Source organism: Anomalospiza imberbis, chromosome 2, assembly GCF_031753505.1.
Source record: "Anomalospiza imberbis isolate Cuckoo-Finch-1a 21T00152 chromosome 2, ASM3175350v1, whole genome shotgun sequence".
Lineage (NCBI taxonomy): Eukaryota > Metazoa > Chordata > Aves > Passeriformes > Viduidae > Anomalospiza > Anomalospiza imberbis.
In genome coordinates, this window is record NC_089682.1 from 74,797,984 (window position 1) to 74,818,584 (window position 20,601).

Genomic DNA, 20,601 nt, shown 5'->3' on the forward strand with positions numbered 1-20,601 from the left:
TTGGAGAAAGGAGAATGTAGCAGAGATGGTATTTCAGCAGAGAAGTTGGGTTTCAGAATGTGGTGCCATCTGTGAAGACTTGAGAGATTTTGAGGGAATCCTGACCCATTTCCTACACTGCCTCTTGCAGTCTCTAGGTGAAGCCTACATACCCATCAGGTAAAAAAACAGTCAGGGGTGTCACGTGTGATTCAGCAAATTCTGTTCCCCAGAGCTTTTCATTTCACCCCACACACCTTCAAGTCCTTTTTCAAAATATGTAGTGAGGCTCTCCCTATTATATGCAAATTTGGAAGTTTTCTCCCATCAGTATTTGTCCAATTGTTATTTGGTCCCCCACTCCTCTTATTTCTTTGGAGGCTGTCCTTGGCCATGATTGAGAGTGCCAGCAACAGGAGTCTGGCTATGTAGGTGCACGTCCTCCATCAGCGGTTCCCACTTGGTGAATGGGCTCGTGGTGGGCAGAGGAAGCTGCTGTGCAGAGTGGGGCTGAACTGGGGGGCTGCTGGTCAAGGGCTTAACCCTCTGGTCAGGGACTGAGAGGCCCTTGGAAGCAGTTTTTGTAAGAGGGGCATGAGGGGAGAGAGGGTTGAAGCGGGGCAGGGTTTTGAACTGACCAGCCAAAGAGTGTAGTATGAAAGGGAGGAGGGTGTCTCAGACCCCTTGCATTTTAGCTGGGGAGATGATGTAACCTAGTGTAAATCCTGAAGGATGAGCTTTGTCAGCACGTGTAAATCAGGAAGGTGAAAAAGGTGCAGGAACGGGAGTGAGCATTGAGATGCTTCCTCCCCAAAGCTGTGTCCTGTGTTGCCCTTTGTTTCTCGTAGGGCTCCGTTCTGTCAAATCTCTTGTTTCTTAATATTTTGTAAAGCCTCCCCCCAGCCCTTATTCTCTGTTTACCATTGAAGGGAATAAATGTGGAAAGAGACTATCATAGCTGCTTGACAGACCTGGAGCACAGGAGTAAAGTAATAACGTGTATTCTGACTGCAGGAAGGTGGAGAACTAGCACTGCTTTTTAAATTTGCTGTAGGGATAAACCAATTGGAAATTGGATTGTTTGTCAGGGAAGTGGACAGAGTCTCATTGCATTGGAAGGGGAGAACAGCACTTTTTTTTTTCCTTTTTTGATTTTTTGTTGGGGTTTTTTGTTTCTTGTTTTTTTTTTTGTTTTGTTTTAAGTGTGTGTTTGGGGGGGCGTTCGTCATTGAACATTTCCAAGAGAAATGAGGAATCCCAGACAGCTTCAACATGGAGTCAGCTGTTATCTCTGCTGCCTCAGGATGGGAATGATACAGCTTTGGAAGCATGTGTGATAGGTTTCTGTGGAAAGTGGCACCGGAGACAACGAGAGACAACTTACGGCAGGTGCCAGTTAGTGTTTTGCAGTGGACATTACTGAGAGCCGGCCCTGTGGAAGTCTGAAAACACCACCGGAAGAAAAACAAACCAAGATGGCTCCTTCTGCGTATCCAAGTGCTCCTCATTTGCATATTTGCCTCATTTGCATATTAAGTTGTGCCTCATTTGCATATGTAAATACATGCCGGTCAGTGTGCAAATTAGCCTCGTTCCTCTGCCCCTGAAATCAATGTGTGTTGTTAGTGTGTGGTAAGACATCGATGGGTGGGTGTGGAGCTCTGCAGGTGCACTGGCACCGGCCTGCAGGCAGGGCAGGGGGGCCAGCCTGGCCCACAGAGGGGTCTTGCAGGCCCCTCCAGCCCGATGTGGCCCCCAATGCTTCATGTCAGTGGTCAGGGAGAGAGGGGCGTGGTCTCACGAGTTTATTTTTGTGCATGCTTTCTTAATAAAAAGAAAAAGTGAATGTTTATGGTTTAACTGTTTTGGTGCCAGTATTGATTTTTTTTCTTTCAGCGGCGCCTGTCAGGATGGCTTGGTTCCCACCTTAGAATTTGGGTGTGGACATGGCTAAATGGACAGCCCACACCTGGATGTTCTTTAGATGGAGACTTTTTTAGGATTTCAAGAGCTGAAGGTTCTCATAGCTGGCTGTTCTCAGGGCAGTGAGATCTGAGAGTCATTCAATTCATGCTCACCAGAAAGGCAGAGTGAAAACTCTACCAATGCTTAGTGTCTATTTGTCTTAATATTTGCTGGCCTTTCTCTTTTAAGGAAGAACACGAAAAGCAGATTTTAAACTGCTTCTTTAGAGTACCTAGTAAATATATTTCTGCTTTTCAGGAGCGGGGAACATTCAACCTTGGGAACACCCCAAATAGCCTGACTGGATGAAACTTTTTCTCTACTGGAAGAACATAAGAAGCACATCTCTCTTGTAAAGAGAGCTCAACGTGACTAAGCCACAACATGGTTTTTCCCTACCTTTTTAGGGTCAGATTGGAGGTTATCACTTCTCAGTTCCAGGGTTTTGCCAAATGGCTGATAGTCCAGCAGTCACCTAATCCGGGTCATCAGTGACTGCATGCTCAAATTCTGCTCACGTGACATGTCAAAATACAGTAGGTACATTTGGATAATCTCAGACTGCTTCCTAAAAGGAAGATTTGGGACTCTGGTGGTGGAGGGAGTGTTTGGGAGACAGTGAGTGTACACATGCTAATGAACATAGGTTCAGCATGTGCACTGACCAGTTACTACCATACAGTGATGTATTTGCCAGGACAAAGAAATAGATTACCTACCAGGGCACAAAAGTCAGTTCAGTGCAGCTGACTGGGGCAAGTGCTGTTCTACTGCATGGCTGTAAGGAAATGTAGCAGAACCCTCTAGGGAATCTCCAGCTACTCCTACATACACCTCAGAGCCCTGGTAGAGTCAGAGGAGAGCTGTGATGACCTTCTGAGGACCAATATCCAAGTTAGTTTTAGCTGCACTTTATCAGAGACAGGAGATGTAGAACACAGACATATGCAAATAAAATAACATTCTTATCTCAGTTGAGAGGTTCAACTTCATGATTCCCACCACAAATCTGTAGCCAGCCCCACTTTCTTAAAATAGTCTGTGTAGGTTAAATTACTGTGTCTTCTGCTTCACCAGTCATCCCTCAGATTATTACTCTGTAATAATTACCCTGTGCTTCCAACTTCCCATGTCTCTAGTGTAGGATATAAAGAGGGTTATCTGTCATGAGCTGAATGCTTGCAGTGTCCTGGGTTGGAGAGGCAGGTTCATCAAACATATTGGAGCAAAACCACCTGCTAAAGCAGAGAGTGATTGATGTGCGGTGCTATAGCTTGTTCTTTCTACAGTTGTGATAGGCAGTCCTGCATTACAAAGTGCTGCTCAGGTTCTTGTCAGCTGAAGTCTGGCTTCTGTGAAGGGCTGAAGATGTGAGTTCCTCACTAAAGACATCTTCCAAGATTCTTTGCACCGATTGCCGTACCTTTGCCCTGAAGTCCCGTCCCACAAAAACATAAAGCAGGGGGTTGATGCAGCTGTTGGCATATGCAAGTGCTGTAGAGAGGTGATCCCACAGGATCAGTGACTCCGTCAGTCTTGTTCGAAGACTAGGTACAAGGGCGAGCATCCCAACTACATGGTATGGAGCCCAGCAGATGAAGAATGCACCTACCACAAACACAATTGTTCGCAGTGTCCTGTTGTGTGACTTGTGAAACTGATTTGCATGTGTTCTGAAAACAATGAGGGCGTAGCAAACTGCCATTATGCCAAAGGGGAGCACAAAGCCAAAGAGAGCCCTAGTGCTGTTTATTACCACTGAGGCAAGGTGTACAGAATCATTGCCTTCATTTGTATCTCCCCACAAGTCACTACCATTGTAGGTTGAGTATTCTTCCCATAACTCACTTAGAGATACATTTCCAGGATCATCTATGTAATCGTCAACTCCAGAATTGTACCCGCACTCCGTTTTGCCATCGTAAGTACTTGTCTCACGGTAGTAGAAGACAGGGCAGCAGAAAATGAAGGCCAGCAGCCAAATGCCACTGCATATTAGCGATGTAAATTTCGCTGTTCGGTGGTTCTGACACCAGACAGGTTTCATCACCAGGAGGCATCGATCAATGCTGATGGCCACAAGTAGGAAGACACTAGCAAACATGGCGAAGATTATGACTGATGGAATGACTTTGCAGAGGAACCAGCCATAGGGCCAGTGTTCATGAAGGGCCAGGTGAACAATGAAAAATGGCAAGGACAAGCAGCACATGACATCAGCCACAGCAAGGTTTAGGAACCAGACAGTGTTCACAGACCTTTTCATTTTCAGACCAGCTACCCAGATCACCAACCCATTGCCTGGGATACCTATGATGAAAACGATGATGAAGATTGCAATGCAGACAATTGATTCTGATGCATAATATACACCAGCCTGTTCCAGTGAACTGCTGTTGTCCACAACTTGAGGCATTCTGCAACTGTAAAACAGAAAGCACATTAGCAGCAATTCACACCCTTGGTTCTCGTTAGCCACGCAAGCGCAGGGCGGGGCTTGCCAGCGGCGAGCGGCGGGTGATTAAAAGGGGGCTCTAGGGAGCGGGCGAACAGGGGCGCGGCGCGGCAAGCAGGCAGGGGCGCAGGTTTCCTCCTGCTCGTGGGGTTTTTCGTTTGTTGTGCTTTTGTTGGCTGGTTGGCTTGGTTTTGTTTTTTGTGGAGTGTTTGAGCCTGTCAGTGGCTCCAGGGGCCATTGCAGAAGAAGCCTGCCTGCGGTGTGAACAGGTGAACGATCTCCTTTCGCTGGTGGCCGAGCTTAGGGAGGAAGTAGAAATGCTAAGGAGTATTAGGGAAAGTGAAAGGGGAATAGATTGGTGGAGTTCCACCCTTCCATCCTTGACGGACGCCCACCGAGAGCCAGAAGACTCCTATGCCTCCCACTGTCAGACAATAGGAGGACACCTGGTGGATGGAGTGGAAATGGGTCCCTACTCAGAGAGGTAATAATAAAAATTCCTCCCGATTCCCATCCCCTAGCCAAGTGCCACTTCAGAATAGGTGTGAGGCCCTGGATCTGGAGGGTCAGCCAGAGGACGTAGAAGAAAATGATCTGCCCAGTGAGCCTCCTAATTATGCTTCATCTGTCAGAGGGATCAGCGCCTCTACCTTTAAAAAGGAAAGAAGGGTAGTTGTAGTGGGTGACTCCCTTCTGAGGGGAACAGAGGGCCCCATATGCCAACCAGACCCCAGAGAGATCTGCTGCCTCCCTGGGGCCTGGGTCTGGGATATCGCTGAGAGATTTCCTGGGCTAATTCGGCCCTCTCATTATTACCCACTGCTGGCAGTGGTGAGATTGAAAAGAGGAGTGTCAGGGCAATTAAAAGGGGCTTTAGGGCACTGGGTCAAGTGGTTGATAGGGCAGGAGAACAGGTTCCTTTGGTGGCAGAGAAAAATGATGAAAGGAATAGGAGAGCCCACATTATCAACAAGTGGTTCAAGGGTTGGTCATCAGCAGAATTTTGGATTCTTTGATCACGGGGCAACTTTTTCGGTACCTGGCCTGCTGGAACTGGATGGGCTCTCTGTTAAGGGCAGAAGGATTTTAGCTCATGAACTGGCAGACCTCATTGAGAGGCCTTTAAACTAGGTCTGAAGGGGGAAGGGGATGCAGCTGGGCTGTCTGGAAGCAGACCCAAGGGTGGTAAGCCTGAGACAGGGGTGAAATCAGTAGCGCAGCTGAGGTGCATGTATATTAATGCACACAGCGTGGGTAACAAACAAGAGCTGGAGGCCATGGTGCAACAGCAAAGCTGTGATGTAGTTGCCATCACAGAAACGTGCTGGGATGACTCACATGGCTGGAGCACTGCACTGGATGGCTACAAGATCTTCAGAGAGACAGGAAAAGGAAAAGAGGTGGAGGGATGGCCCTTTATATTAGGGAGGATTTGATGCTGTGGTATTGAAACTAATGACGACAAAGTTGAATGCCTGCAGGTAAGAATTAGGGGGAAGGCCAACAAGGCTGCCATCCTGCTGGGAGTCTGTTACCATCCACCCAGCCAGGAAGAAGTGGACAATTTATTCTATAAGTGGCTGGAGAATGTTTCAGGATCACCAGCCCTTGTTCTTGTAGGTGACTTTAACCTACCAGACATCTGCTGGAAGCATAATACAGCAGAAAAGAGGCAGTCTAGGAAGTTCTTAGAGTGTGTGGAGGACAACTTTTTGTCACAGCTGGTGAGTGAGCCCACCAGGGCAGGGACTATGTTAGACCTGCTGTTTGCAGATAGAGATGGGCTGGTGGGAGGTGTGGTGGTTGGAGGCCGCTTGGGGCAGAGTGATCATGAAGTCAGAGAGTTCTCGATATTTGGTGAAATGAGGAGGAACATCAATAAGACTCTTACATTGGACTTCCGGAGGGCAGACTTTGGCCTATTTAGGAGACTTATTAAGAGAGCTCCTTGAGAAGCAGCCCTTAAAAACAAAAGAGTCCAGAAAAATACTTCAAAACAGAGATCTTGAGGGCACAAGAGCAGGCATCTTTTTGTCCCTGTGTGGCGAAAGATGAGTCAATGAGGCAAACGTCCAGCCTGGATGGGCAACAAGGTTTTGAAGGAACTTAAGAATAAAAAGGAAGGTCATTCTTCCCCTGTACTTGGCACTAGTGAGGCCACACCTTAAGTGCTGTGTCCAGTTCTGGCCCCTCAGTTTGGGAAGGACATTAAGACTCTAGAGTGTATCCAGAGAAGTGCAACGAGTTTGGTGAGGGGCCTGGAATACAAGTCCAATGACAAATAACTGGGGGAGCTGAGGTTGTTTAGCCTGTAGAAAAGGAGACTCAGGGTGACCTTATCATTCTCTACAATTTCCTGAAAGGTGGTTGTATTCAGGTGGGGATTGCTCTCTTTCTCCAGGCAGCAACTGACAGAACGAGAGGACACAGGCTTGAGCTGCACCAAGGGAAACATAGGTTGGATATTAGGAAGAAGTTTTTTACAGAAAGAGTGATAAAGTTCTGGAATGGTCTGCCCCCGGAGGTGATGGAGTCACCATCCCTGGATGTGTTTAAAAAAAGACTGGATGTGGCACTCGGTGCCATGGTTTAGTTGAGGTGTTAAGGCATGGGTTGGACTTGATCTTGAAGCTCTCTTCCAACCTAGTCATTCTGTGATCCTCCTCCCCAAATTCTTCTCTTAACCTTTGCTTCACCTGAGTCAGGTGACAGTACAGAGCTGTCAGGATACAAAGGCACTGGCCTACACAAAATTGTTACTAGTGTACCTGTTGTACATCTTCATAATTTTCCTAGTGGCTAAACCTGTACGTAAGCTTGCTATTCAAACAGGGGGTTCTATACAGTTACATTCTCCTATCTATATCATCCCTTTGATTTCCATCTGGTTCTTCTTAGTCTCTAAAGTGGAGCTCTCTATTCACATGGCCATGCTGTGCCCAGGTGTGTTTCCTGGTTGACTTCCTGCTTCAGAAAGGCAAATCAGCATTTTTAGTTCCTCTTTCCTTTAAAATGAGCAATTTCTTCTGGCGTAACTGGTGAAGTACATTTAAGTTAAGAAAGCAATGCCTGTCTTTCTGAAATAACCCTGCTTCACTTTCTGAACATTACAAATAGAACAGATAGAACATAAATTCTGTTGGCTAAGTGGTATTTTAGGGAAGTGCCAGTGACCACTTCCTTTTCTTATATATGTGTTCTGAGCTGTCTGGTGGTTCCTTGGAAAGCTTATCTTGACCAGGAGAAAGACAAGACCTTAACGGTTTAAGATTCTATGAAAGACAAGAAATGAATGTTTAAGAAGAACAGACAGATACTTACTTAATAAGTATGTAATAAAAATGAAAATACAGAGTAATGTTCTTCAGCCATTTTAGATGTGAGGTGTCTTACTGCAAGACAATGAAGCTGACCTACAGCATACTTAAGTGACATTTTAAAACTATGACCATAGTAGAGGAAAAATGTTAATTGCTCAATTATTCTTGGACTTAGTAAATTTAGAAAGGAGAAGAAAACCAGCAAAGCTAAGATAGAATTGAGAAAAAAACCCCCGATCTTCATTCTTTAGGTATTAATAGAATTGTCTAAAAAAATTCCTGTTAACTAAACCCTTGCTGAATTGATGACGGCAGTTGTATCACTGAAATGTCCCAAAAAATGTTACCAAAATGCAAGGAAACTGAATAGGGAAGAGGTAAATACAGCCTGCAGAAGCAACTGAGAAGACATAAATAAGACAACTGACCCTTTTTTAACCTGTTATGCCAGTACTTAAATACCAGTCAGAGATTGCTGTATGCAGGACTAAATAAAAATATTATTTAAAAAAATTCAAATCATTAATCTCACTCTTGCATAACATACAGTCCGAAAGTGGAATGATGCATAAGTGTTCAAATTGCTTCTCTAAGAAGAAAATGAGATAAACAATTGTAACAAACATCGTCATTTATCAGGTTTTGGTAATATCTGCCAAGAGACCTTTAAGTGAGGGTGACCTGCAAGGAAAGCTATGAAAGACGTTACTGGAAGGCTTAACTTAAAGCTGGAGGCTTAATTTAAAATTCTCCCAAGTTTGTCCCATTTCTTGTGGTCTTGCTGATCCATGTAGAAGCAACTTTCAGAAGGACAACTGGTGAACTGGCAAGTGCTGCAAGAGTTGAACCCTGCTGCCTCCCCATATAGCTAGAAAATGGTATGAAGAGGACAGGGAAACAAGGAATGCTGTAAAATAGTAATGCAAGTCCTACTCCAAAGTAAACTGATGAATCAATTAGTGCCCACACTATATTTTCCAGAGTGCTAAAAGGGCTGCGATGTGGTTTGAAAATGAAAGGGGGAACTGGAGGAGGGAGAGGGGTTTTCAGGAGTAAAGAATAATAAATGGTAAGTAGATTAGGAAAGCAAAATTCTCCAGTTTATGATACCTACCTGAGCAAAGCAGTGATTTCAGTGTGTTGGAGCAAGTACCATCAATTCTGTCTCTGGAGTAACTGAGAAAACCCTCACATGACATTTTAGGAACTGCATTTTTTTTCCTGCATGCATCCTGTGTGTGCCAAGTGTGTTCTTTCACCGTGATAAAATGATTCATTTTAATGTAATTTCAAGATTAGATATCATCTGCTCATAAAATAAAGAGTCAAACCACAGGAAGTTTCTCAAAATTGTCAAAATAAAATAGTGCTTGAAATAAAATATTAATAGAGTTTTATTCACAGACATATACTTTACTATATTCTGTAAGACAACTGAATGACATCTTGCCTGTTGACACAGTGTGACCTTTGATGGAAGTAATTCCTAAGTCCAAACCCTGCCATGTTGCTGTAAAATGTTTGATCTATTATTGTATTGTAGCCACTTCTATGTTTTACCAGATGAGCATATTCACCGAGCTAATCTCATTTCTAGGATTCTTACCAATCCAGATCAGCTTCTGTCCCAGCTTGAGACAGTTTGCTTCATCAAACACAGAACGCTGTACTCACGAAACCGTGACTGGTCACGACAAAAGGATTTTAATCTACTTTTTACTTTTCAGGGTATTAAAAGTCTTGTTTTTAAAAAGGAACTTGACTGACAAAAAGTTAGAAGTGGTTAACTGAAATGGGTGATTTTCACAAAATGTGGCAAGACAATAAAAATGGAAGACTTCCAGGGCAAGGCATTTCTAATGTTTAACAAGGGTTTCCCCCTTGCCCTTCACAATTTGGGAAATCAAGACTGCTAGCAGAAATGACAGAGCCCAGACATACAAGAATCGGCCTCAGTATTTTCGTTTTGGTCTGGAAAATGAACTGTGACAGAGCAGACTTCTGCTCCTGAGCATGTCTGTTAAAGACACAGATGCTGCCTCCAACACAAAACCAGAAAAAGGAAGACAGGCCAGGGCTGAGCTGTACCCACAAAGATAGACAGGCTGTCAGCAGCCTGCCAGGAAAATTCCTCTAGCGTCATCTTATTCTCAGCTGCCATCCTGCCAGGGGGACTCCTCGAGCCCAGACAGGCAGTGCTGATAGGAGCTTACTCCTGTGGGCTCCTTTTGGCTGAGGGACACATAGCCTGGTTATCACCATGGACCTGCCAGTCAAGCCCTGCTTTGCAGGAAGGTCCTTAACCAGTTCTATCCTCCAGGTTAAATGTTCTATTTCAAGATTTCAACCTCTCTGCTGAATCCTTACAAAAAAAAAAAAGGTATATAATATGAATAAAAATTTAAACTTCAGTGGTTATTGGCAGTGCTTTGTATTTTTTTGGTCCAGAGATGCTTGTTTGAACCAAGCTGAAGAATGTTATGTTCTCTGCTGGTTAAGTCTCACTGGAATCGAATGGGAGATGCATTCCTGGCGTTCTGGTGGTGCTTGTGAGTCTTTGCTCACATGCCTTATAATAGTTGGCCCTTTGCCACTCCCTCATCCGAGACGCTGTCCTTCTAGAGGGACCGTAGGAGGACTGTGGCACGCTGAATGACAGCACTGTGAAGAGGGAGGTGAAATTTAATACTGCTAATTGTGATTCACTGGACTTGGAAAAGCAGCCGCAACTATGCACGTGGAGGGGTGTACTCCCAGTAAGTTATTAGTGCTTAATGAAAAAACTTAGCAGTCACTGCAGGAAGTTCTAATGAAAAAATAGGTCAACAAGCACTCTATCCAAAAGGTAAATGTAAGTTTCTTCTTGAATTCTGAATGCTCTACTGGTCCTTGATCTTAAGAAGTTATAGAACAAGAAAAAACATAAAGAATGGTGACTAGACAGCCATGGCTGGGAATGGTTCTGTCTGCATTAACTAATGCTATTTCCCTACTGCGAAAACAAGCAAAGAAACAAAACAGCAACAACAACAAAAAAAAAAAAAACCAACAAAACAAAAAGCAACCAAAAAGCCAAAACCAGAACAAACAACCCCAAAACCCAAACCAAAAACCCCAAAACCAAATGAAACAAAAACAAAAAAAAAACCACCAACAGAAAACCAAACAAAAAAAACAAACAAAACCCCAAACCAAACCAAAAAACAAACCAAAACCTCAAACTTAGGGATATTTCAGTGATGATTTTTGCCTCGGTGCCTCCAGGGATGACTCCACCAACCCCGTAGGCAGCCCGTTGCAATGCTTGACATGGAATGCTCAGACATGGCTCTATGTAATTTTTAAACTTCTCTTATGCCTTTTCTTCCACTTTTCAGAGTTAGCACTGGTACTTTTTGAGACTCAGTCACAGGACGCTGCAGAGCACTAAACTTCAACACCAGTCTCCTCTGAGAAGCCACCACTAAAAGAGTGGTTTAAATGCTGCCAGCCTTATCATTATTGACAAATAAACTAGTAGCTACACCCTTTTTGGGGGAAGACCCACTCCTGAAACTAAGTTTTGCACATGTGAAAAATGGATAATTTATGATTGGCTTTTCGCAAATATTAAATTGAATACTATATGTATTATGTAATATTGATTAGAAGTGCTGTATTAACATTTTAATAGTATGGTAAATGTAGTTTTGTAGTTAAAATAGAACCTATGTATGTGGGGGTTTTTTTACTAACTCAAGCAAGAGATGAGATAATGAAGAAACTCTTCGCACAGAGATGGCAATGATGGGGGCCCATAAAGAATTACTGCCTCCTTATCGGAAAAGACAAACATTCTTCCACCTTCTCTCCGTCTTTATGGAACCACCAGGATTAAGGGGAAGAAGTTGACAAAAACCAGAAAAGTTCTTAATTTGCAAGGAACTTATGCATCATGTATAAGATGTATGAATATGCAACAGGCTACTGCTTTTAAAGATTATTCCTTTGTTCACAAGGCATGCTTATCGGGCTTAAGTGCCCGAGAGCATCCGGACGTCCGTAATTCTTTGCTTTTTATTGTCTTGTAATTGTCCTAACTCTAAATTTTCATTACTCTAATTGTATTACTATTTTTATAACCATTTTATTATTATTAAACTTTTAAAATTTTAAAAACCAAGAGATTGGCGTTTTTCACAGCACAGCTGCCACTTCCATAACTTCCAGCAGCAAACCCTGCCGGGCTCTGCGCCGCATTTCCCTTTTCGCTTGCTCTTTTACCAAAAAGCCACCTAATCCCCGCACCACAGAGAGAACACTGCCACGGAACCCCTCAGGGCGGCAGGGAGCAGCCTGCGGGGGATCCCGACGAGCAGGTCGGTACCGTGTGGCGGCACAAGCACCCGCGCCGCTCCCGCCAGCCCGCCCGGCCCGTCCCGCTGCCCCTAACAAACATGGCCGCGCCAGCCCCGCCGCGGGACCTGCCAGGCCCCAAGATGGCGCCGCCCGCCGCTGCTGTGTCAGGGGCGGCTCCAAGATGGCGCCCTCCCGCCCCCGCTCCTCGCTGCCAGCACCCAAGATGGCTCCATCCGCTTCACCGACGTGGGCCGCGTCTGGCGCGGCCGCACCGGCGCCCCCAGGCGGTGTCTGCCCTCATCAAAGATGGCGGTGGGCAGCGCCGCTGGTCACTAGGCTCCCGCCGCTCGCTTCTTGCCGGGCTTCGCGGCCGACATGGCGGCGGCCGAGCTGGAGTACGAGTCCGTTCTCTGCGTGAAGCCCGATGTCAACGTCTACCGCATCCCGCCGCGCACCTCCAACCGCGGGTACAGGTGAGGGAGTGTGCGGCGCCCGCGATGGCCCCGGCGCGGCCCGGCTTGCCTCAGGCCCTGCCCGGAGGGCAGCCGGGGCCGGGCTGTGCCGTGCCGCGGCCCGGCCTCGTCCCTTGGGAAAGCCGTGTCCTGTGGCCGCGAGCAGGTCTGGCCATCCCCAGAGCCCCCTCCAGCCGAGCTCTGGAGGAGCCGCCGGCTGGAAGTGCCTCTTGTGGGCAGGTGGTCAGTGCCTGAAGGTAGGGGAGCCTCCGCCCCGTGCTGTGGAGGAGCAGGGGCTGCTCTGTTAATCAGGGGCAGGAGGCGAGGGGGGCAGCTTGCTGTTCCAGGCAGGGCTGATGTCTGCTCCCGGTTTCTGGGTTCCCTGCCATGTGACGCTGATGTGCTATAAAGGCACGTTGGAGTTGGCCTGGTGGCTCTCGCAGTGGTGGGGAGGGAAGCAGGGGGAATCTGGAGTGAGTTTTAAGAAGAGGCTGCAGAACCAGCAGTTAGAAATGCCTTCTCTGGTCAGCCAAAAGCAGCAGTGTGACTTTGTAAGGTGTGCCCACAGGCCTGCTGGAGGAGTGGGTTTGTGAACTCCCTGAACCTGACAGACTGTAGGCGGATGTTGTGCCTGGCCAGGGATGTTTGTTTCCGGTTATAAAATCCTGTAGATTTTACAGCACCAAGCCTGCCAGAGTTCAAGAAGTGTTTGGACAATGCTCTCAGGCACATAGTGTCATTTTTGGGGTGTCCTGTGCAGGGCCAGGAGCTGGATTCAGTGATCCTTGTGAGTCCCTTCCAATTCAGAATATTCTGACCTGTGGCAAAGAGTGGGATGGGTCAGGCAAAATGTCTGCGTGTGTGGTTTGCCTGGTGTAAATCAGCTGCCTCTAGGCTATGAAGTACTCAGTGTTATTTTACAGCCATAGGGTAGAATAATGGAGTGTCTTTTCAGCATGTTAGTAATTAATTTTTGGGGTCTTTCCAATGCTCACAAGTCACTTTTGTGGATTTCCTGTTGAAGTGAGTTTCTGTGCTTCTGTTTCCCCTCTTTGGTAAACTTACACAGGTGAGGAGTTGATGTTCTCTGGACTGTGTCTCTTTCCCTTTGCCCAGAGATGCCAGTCAGAGTCGCGCGTCAGTTGGCAGCAGCAAGAGAGGAGCTGAGACCCCATGTCTTATTTGGAGAGGGAAGTAGAATGAGGCAGCTGCAGGGCTTGAGGGTTTGGGAGCAGAGACTACTGCTGAGGTGGCTGGGCAGAATTGGAGAGGTTGACTATGGTCAGCGTTCAGTTGCTCTTCCTTTCAGGGCATCTGACTGGAAACTGGACCATCCAGACTGGACAGGGCGGCTTCGTGTCACCTCCAAAGGCAAAACTGCTTACATAAAACTGGAGGATAAGGTTTCAGGTAAGGGAAAGGCTGTGCCTTGCCAAGGCTGTGACTGTGATTGCTGCCCCGAGCTTGTGTTTCTAAGCCTGCCCAGAGCTGTGCATGGCAGCCCTGGCCACACTATAGGAAGGGGTTGCTCTCCTTAACACCTGATTCTCTGTCTGCAGGAGAACTTTTTGCCCAGGCTCCTATAGATCAATACCCTGGCATTGCAGTGGAAACTGTGGCAGATTCCAGCCGCTACTTTGTCATTCGAATTCAGGATGGGACTGGTGAGTTGGCGGCCGATGTAGGTGCCAAGTGCTAGGGGTGGAGGAGACCCAGGTAGAGCTGGGAGTGTGCCAGGAGGATAAAAATTATTTTGGTAATGCTGAAAAGGCCAGGTGGTGTGCCTGGAGGGATCTGAGGACAAGGTAAACAGAAGAAGTTCTCTACATTGCACAAAGTCCAGGGGCTGGGCTGGGAAGGAACATTTGGTTTCCAAGCACACCCCGTGGGAAGAAGGGTGCCTCCTGAAGGCTGGGGACAATGAACTGCTGTGAGCTGCTGGCATCCAGCTGCAGGTGTGTCAAAGAGAGGTAGCACAGAGTGGTTTAGGACAAGCAGAGGGATTTGTGGCCCACTTGCAGGGCACCTCCAGTGACTCCTCCTGTCTCCTTGCTAGGACGAAGTGCTTTTATAGGCATTGGCTTCACAGATCGGGGTGATGCCTTTGACTTCAACGTCTCTTTGCAGGATCACTTCAAGTGAGTTTTACTTTTCTGGAATGCTATTTTTCCTCTGGCCTGTAGAACATGGGGGGTGCATGTTCATTTAGCACAGGTTTCCTTGGGGTGGCCCTGAAGCCTTGCTCTGGCAAGGGACACTTGTGTGTGCTGCCGGCGTGCAAGCTGAGAGCCCCTGCAGGGTCAGAGTTGTAAGTCTTAAGCTTAGGTCCTGTGATGCTCCAAGTTCAGTGTTAAACAGCTTCATGGGTTTGTGGTGGTCCTAGCTTTGTGCTGTGTGACACCAGGAGTAAGGAGGTAGCTGGTTTGACAAGGCAAAGTAGTTTGGTGGGATGGATGGAGAAACCACACATTTTTCTAAAACACTGTTCCTTTTTGACACAGGGTCTCATGTTTTCCTCTCTTCTTTTTAGGTGGGTGAAGCAGGAGACTGAAATCTCCAAGGAGTCCCAGGAAGCTGACACACGTCCCAAATTAGACTTAGGGTTTAAGGAAGGGCAGACCATCAAACTAAACATTGGGGTAAGCAGACCAGTTTACCCTGCTTCTTTCTCTGGATGTGCTGATGCAGACTCTTCTTTACACTTACTTTTTTTTTTTTTTTTTTAACATAGAACATGACGTCAAAGAAAGGAGGAGCAGCCAAGCCCCGTGTGTCTGGATCAGGGGGCCTAAGCCTGCTGCCACCCCCACCAGGAGGCAAAATTGCAGTCCCTCCTATTCCTCCCCCTTCTTCCACAGCCATTGCCAACCATGTCACACCACCACCTGTGCAGAAATCCAGTAATGCAAGCAGTGCAGGTAAACCTTCGCACTGAGCCATCAGTTTGTCAGACACTGGCAGGTTCTGCTTCAGCAAACTGTGTTCAACCTAGTGCCAGCAGTGCCCTCTGAGACGTGGTCTGTCCCAAGGATTTCGGTCTTTTTGGCAGCTCCAGTGTCCCCAGTGCAAGAAAGATGTGGATCTGTTATACTGGGTCCAGAGGAAGGCCATGGGAATGGTCAGAAGGCTGGAACAACTCTCCTGTGAAGAAAGACTGAGAGGATTGGGGTTGTTTATCCTGGACAGGACAAGGCTCTGGGGAGACGTTTTACTATGTAAAGAGAGCTTGTAAGAAAGATAGAGAAAGACTTCTTACCAGGGCATGTAGTGACAGGGCAAAGGGTAGAGGCTTAAACTGAAAGAGGGTAGATTACGTTGGATATAAAGAAGAAATTTTTACCAGGTGAAGCCCTGGAACAGGTTGCCCAGAGAAGCAGTGGATACCCCTTCATTAGAAGTGTTCAAGACCAAATTGGATGGGGCTTTGAGTAACCTGATTTAGTGCAAGATGTCCCTGCTCATGGCATGGCAGTGGGACTAGATGAGATGGTAGTTGGAGGTCCCTTCCAACATAAATCATCCTGTGATACTGTAACAAAGAGGTTGCTGCAGTCTTCTGGATGCTGTGTTAAAAGTGTGACCATTCAGAGGTGTCTGGAGAGCTGATGATCCCTTTGTGAAGGCTGACTTCAGCAGTGCTGTCCACAGGTTTGAGTGAGAAGAAGACATGAGCTTCTGAGTAGGGCCCATGTTGTCCCAGAGTGTGGTTTGTGCTGTTAAGGTGGTGCCTGTTTGACAGCTGTTACGATTGCTGAGCTTGGGTTGAGTCTGAGCCTTAAGTCTGCTGGGAGAAGTAATAAGTGACAAATGTGTCAGTTGGTGTGCTGAGTGGAGACTGAATAGTTCCTGAAGACAGCGTACCCTTGCAGTGTCAGCTGGCGGTGTGGACATTCAGCAAAAGGAGATGCTGTTATAACAAACCCCTCAAAAAGTCTGACTTCTGCAGGGAAAGCTGGAGTCCCTTCAAAGATTTTCTGCCCTGCATTTAGGAGTTTGTTTAAGGTGACAGTTAAAATGCCTGTAGGGTTTTCTAGATAAGCTGATGGTTTTTTTTTTCTCTCTCTCTCTCTCTTCTGCTTTAGATATTCTTTTAGATTTAGATGCTCCTGCAGCTGCATCCAAGGCACCAGTATCAGCTACCACAGATCTCTGGGGAGACTTCAGCACTGCATCCAGGTAAACTGTAATGAATGGAACACAAGAAGGGTAGTGTCCTGATGGGTGTGGAAAGAACCAGAAGTTAAGAAGTCTTACTGCTTCTGCTCATTTGATTTTCCTTTTTTTGTTTCAGTGCTGTTCCCAATCAGGCTCCTCAGCAGTCCAACTGGGTCCAGTTCTGAATGATCAAAGCAGTGGAATGGGGCAAATTGATGACCTAGAAGCACCAAATGGGATCAGAGGGGGCACAAACCTCTCTAGTCTTCAATCAAATTGGGACAATCCTTCATTTTTAGATCAGACCTTCACTTAAACTTACTATTTTCAATCCCACTGAACCTAAAGAGAACATACTGACTCCTCCCAAGATGGGCAAGGAGAAAAGGGGTAGCCTTATTGCCTCCATCCACTTGGCCAATCCATGGTACATCCTAGCTCTTTTCCCCTGTCTTTCCATACAGGGAAAGAAAGAATCTTGAAGAAAGTGGGTACAGGAGGAGGCTGGGTAGGTGCCTCTGGGTTCCTTGTCCTTCAAATTTTGTCTGGCGAAGCTGTTGCTTTTTGTGGCTGCTTTCAGTAGTGACTGCAGCCCCTGCGGTGCTGAGGACAGCTGCATTTGGCTACACTTGCTAAATGGAACCTCTAAGGAGATAGATCTTTTCTCAACACAAAACCCTCTTGTATTAATGACATCTGTGGTGAGGAGCGACTCTCCCCATGCACACACTACTCTTCCATCTTTGGTGCAATTCTTGGTAGTGCTGCATGTCCTTGTGCTCCTGTGGGAGGAGTCATGCAAGTCCTTGAGTAGGCCTGCTGCTGTTGCGCTGTAGTTCCAGGTGGGCACCCTATCTCAAGGCTCCTGATTTGGATTGCAGGTTCACTGGAGGAACTTCTCTCATTTTAACTCCTTTCTCCCCAGGCAAAGGCCTCGCTGTCACTGAGCTGTTTTAACTGGAAATAGCTTTAAGGGGAAAAAAAAGCCTGTTTTTACAATTTGGTAATTACTTGCACTAGATGACAACAAGGTGATTCCCACCACTCAGCATTTCATGTTCCTGCATCACTATCCTGAGCCCTGGCCTTGTGTTGTGACTTGGCACTGTGTTGAAAGTATTGCATAGCTACAGTAAGAATTATGGTGGGACAATAGATTATTCTCTGATGGATAGTCTCCTTCCCCTTTTTAACTCACTCATTTGAGCAAGAAATGTATAGTAGGCTCAATCCTGAGATCTGTGGGAGCAAAGTTCTCCCACCTCTATTCCTTATTTTGACTTTTCTTCTGAATCCAACTTTTAGGGATGTGAACTGATTATTGAACTTATATTTTTATTTTTAATGTGTCCAAGCCCCCTCTATTTCCTGTGTGTTTAAGGGAGTTAGAAAGAGGTAAAAAGCCATGACTTCCTACTTTTTTTATTTGGGAGAGTTTCCTGAGGCAGCATGGACACTATTTCATCTTCCACAGCTGTGGATGTGATCTGGGATATAAGTCTGTTGGTTACTGTGGGCGAATTCACAGGGCAGGCTGGAAACCTCACACTGCTGAATTGCTACCCTTCATGCTGGCACAGAAGCCCAAACACTAGCTGGGAAGATGGTCTCGGTAACTCTTGTCTGTACCCAGTTACTGGAACACTAGGGCATTGGTGCTTTGCTGGAAGGCTTCTTCCTGTTTTGAACACTCAACACAGCAACACTTTTGTGTCTCTAGCACACCTTTGCCAGGAAATGTTTCCCTTTGAGCAAAAATTTTCTGGTGAGGCTTTTAAAAGAGTAGTTACATGTATGCACCTTGTATTGGCAAAGGACTTTTGTCATTTTTGTCTGGCTACAGTAAGGGCATTTTGGAGACAGTTTCACTTAGACCGTCCCTCTGGGGAGGAACATTCTTGAAATAGCTCTAAAGCTGCTGCAGTTCCACTTGTGGAAGTGGGGACCAGACTGCTCTTGGATGTATTTTAAGTAGTCATTTAACCCTGATTCCCTGGCTCTCTTGGTGTTTCCCCCTGCCAGCCCTCCCCTGCCGTTATAGTCACTCCTGCAGTCTCAGTGTACTTCAACTCCTTGCCTCCTGAACTTGTGGATGGCTGTAGTCTGCAAGCAACATCAGAGACTCCTGGGCTGGCATTTTGTTTTCTTTGTCTTTTTGTTTGCTCACGTCCTTGTGAGGTCCTGTCATTTCAACTATGTATCAATTCCCCAACCAAGGAAGTTGATGGCACCAATTAACAACTAACTAGGAGCCTCTTCTGTATTGTCTTAGTATTCTGGAGATAATATATTATGTATTTGAAAAGCTGAAGAAGCAAAAATTAAAGATATATGTATATAAAGCATAAGATGTACTGGTGCAAATGGTAATTAAACAAGTAATACTGGGGAAAAAATAACATGAGTCTTTTAAGTTGTCGAATTGTTTTTACTTTGGAAGCCTCTAGGTTGAAGGTCTTCATGTCTCCAGCAAGATCCTCACAGCCTACTTATCCTTCTGCATATCTGTTGTGGCCTGCAGACTGAACAAGAGCAAATCCAGGAGTGATGGCTTCAGGGTCTGTCTGGACAAAGAGGTAGGAGTGTGGAAAAAGGACACAAAAATGACATGGCTGTTCCACATACGGCAAAAAAACTCACACAATACCGAACATAAATCAACAACATGGAAACAGGCCTGAGTGTAGGTTCCTGTGGGACTTGGTAAGTGTGGAGAAAACAAGCAAGTGAGAAGACTTAGTTGCCCTGATATTTAGCATCTCAGACATTAAAGGCTTCTGTAGCCTGCAGATATTTTCAGAAGTTATTCTTTCTGTGCTGGCAGATGGGAAACAGTCTCTGCCTACTAGACAGATGGTCAAGGTGAGCCAAGTGGGCCCTTTGTTAGGGGCAGCAAGGACAGACTCCCTGGAAAGAGAGGAAGCAAGAAGATGAGTCACAGCAGGGCAGGCAGGAGCAGTGGCCTAACCAGCAGAGGAGCAGTCCTGAAGTACCTAAGCACAAAGATAGAGCAGGTCAGGATGAGGATTTAGATAGCAGGGTACATGGCCAGACAAGGACATGGCCGGGCATGGCAGTGCTAGCTCAGGCAGGGTCCAAGGGTGAGACACTTAGCTATGATAAGGCCAGTGTTGATGAGGTTTCTCAAAGCCAAACACCTCTATTACTTAAGCTGGACCTGAGTCCAGCCAATCCCCCAGGAGGTGAAGAATATGTTCAGAGCCCTGACATTGTTCTATCAAGCCTGCTTGCAGACATTTTGCTCAGCATGCTTGCTCCATGTTCCTCTGCCAGACAGCAAAGCTGTGTATATGGCTGTGTTGGAAGTACAACACAAGTCTTGTGGCCTGGGTAAAGATAAGAAGTCTTAACCTTTTAAGTCATCTATTGAATTGTCAAGCATTCTAGTATCTGTAGTGGCTGGGGCAGGAAAAGGACATTTTTTCAGCTCTAGGACCAAAGCTTTTACCTTATTTTCGGAAGTAGGATATGTGGTAATAGGGTATGTGGTATAGGTCCTGGCAGGGAGAAGATGTAGCATTTTACCCATAAGCTATGGTAGAGCTTCTCAGACCTCTCAGTAGGTACTTGCAGCAGAAAGAGTTGAAAAGCCTAAAAGGGTCTTTCTCCAGAGCAGGAGAATTTTCAGATGAAGTTCACTTAAGGGAAGTGCTCAGATATATTCCTGTTTGTACATAAAGAAGCACAGAAGACTGGGAAGCAGCTCATGAAGAAGAGCTTAGTCATGTGTGGAGATCTTCCCAGGCCCCATGCCTTTCCTCACAGCAAGACCTGCTAGATTGCACAGCTTGGTGAGTCCTGTGCAAGTTTTCCCTTTCTTCCAACTGGGAGACAGACTGTAGCACATAGAAAAGAATCAAGAAACAAGTGTCAAAGGGAAGATCCCAGCTTTGTCTGGTTTTTGGTTGTCAGTTCT

At 46.2% G+C, this 20,601-nt stretch overlaps 2 protein-coding genes across 3 annotated transcripts; one reads left to right on the forward strand and one right to left on the reverse strand.

Moving 5' to 3' along the window:
- Positions 1-2,837: 2,837 nt before the first annotated feature.
- C3AR1 (complement C3a receptor 1) lies at positions 2,838-10,760 on the reverse strand. The gene is made up of 2 exons (XM_068181784.1): positions 8,834-10,760; positions 2,838-4,367 (listed from the first exon to the last, which is right to left on the reverse strand). Exon 2 carries the CDS (start codon positions 4,358-4,360, stop codon positions 3,254-3,256), a length of 1,107 nt encoding a protein of 368 aa, XP_068037885.1. The 5' UTR covers positions 4,361-4,367; positions 8,834-10,760; the 3' UTR covers positions 2,838-3,253.
- A 1,573-nt stretch (positions 10,761-12,333) lies between these two features.
- Positions 12,334-19,063, forward strand: NECAP1 (NECAP endocytosis associated 1). 2 transcript variants are annotated; one of them, XM_068181785.1, is made up of 8 exons: positions 12,334-12,530; positions 13,819-13,919; positions 14,069-14,173; positions 14,566-14,647; positions 15,040-15,148; positions 15,241-15,427; positions 16,592-16,685; positions 16,801-19,063. In XM_068181785.1, exons 1-8 carry the CDS (start codon positions 12,433-12,435, stop codon positions 16,847-16,849), a joined length of 825 nt encoding a protein of 274 aa, XP_068037886.1. In that variant the 5' UTR covers positions 12,334-12,432; the 3' UTR covers positions 16,850-19,063. The 2 variants fall into 2 exon arrangements, with proteins under 2 accessions (XP_068037886.1, XP_068037887.1); XM_068181786.1 differs by having other exon boundaries at positions 12,335-12,530; positions 15,241-15,421.
- The last annotated feature ends 1,538 nt before the right edge of the window (positions 19,064-20,601 follow it).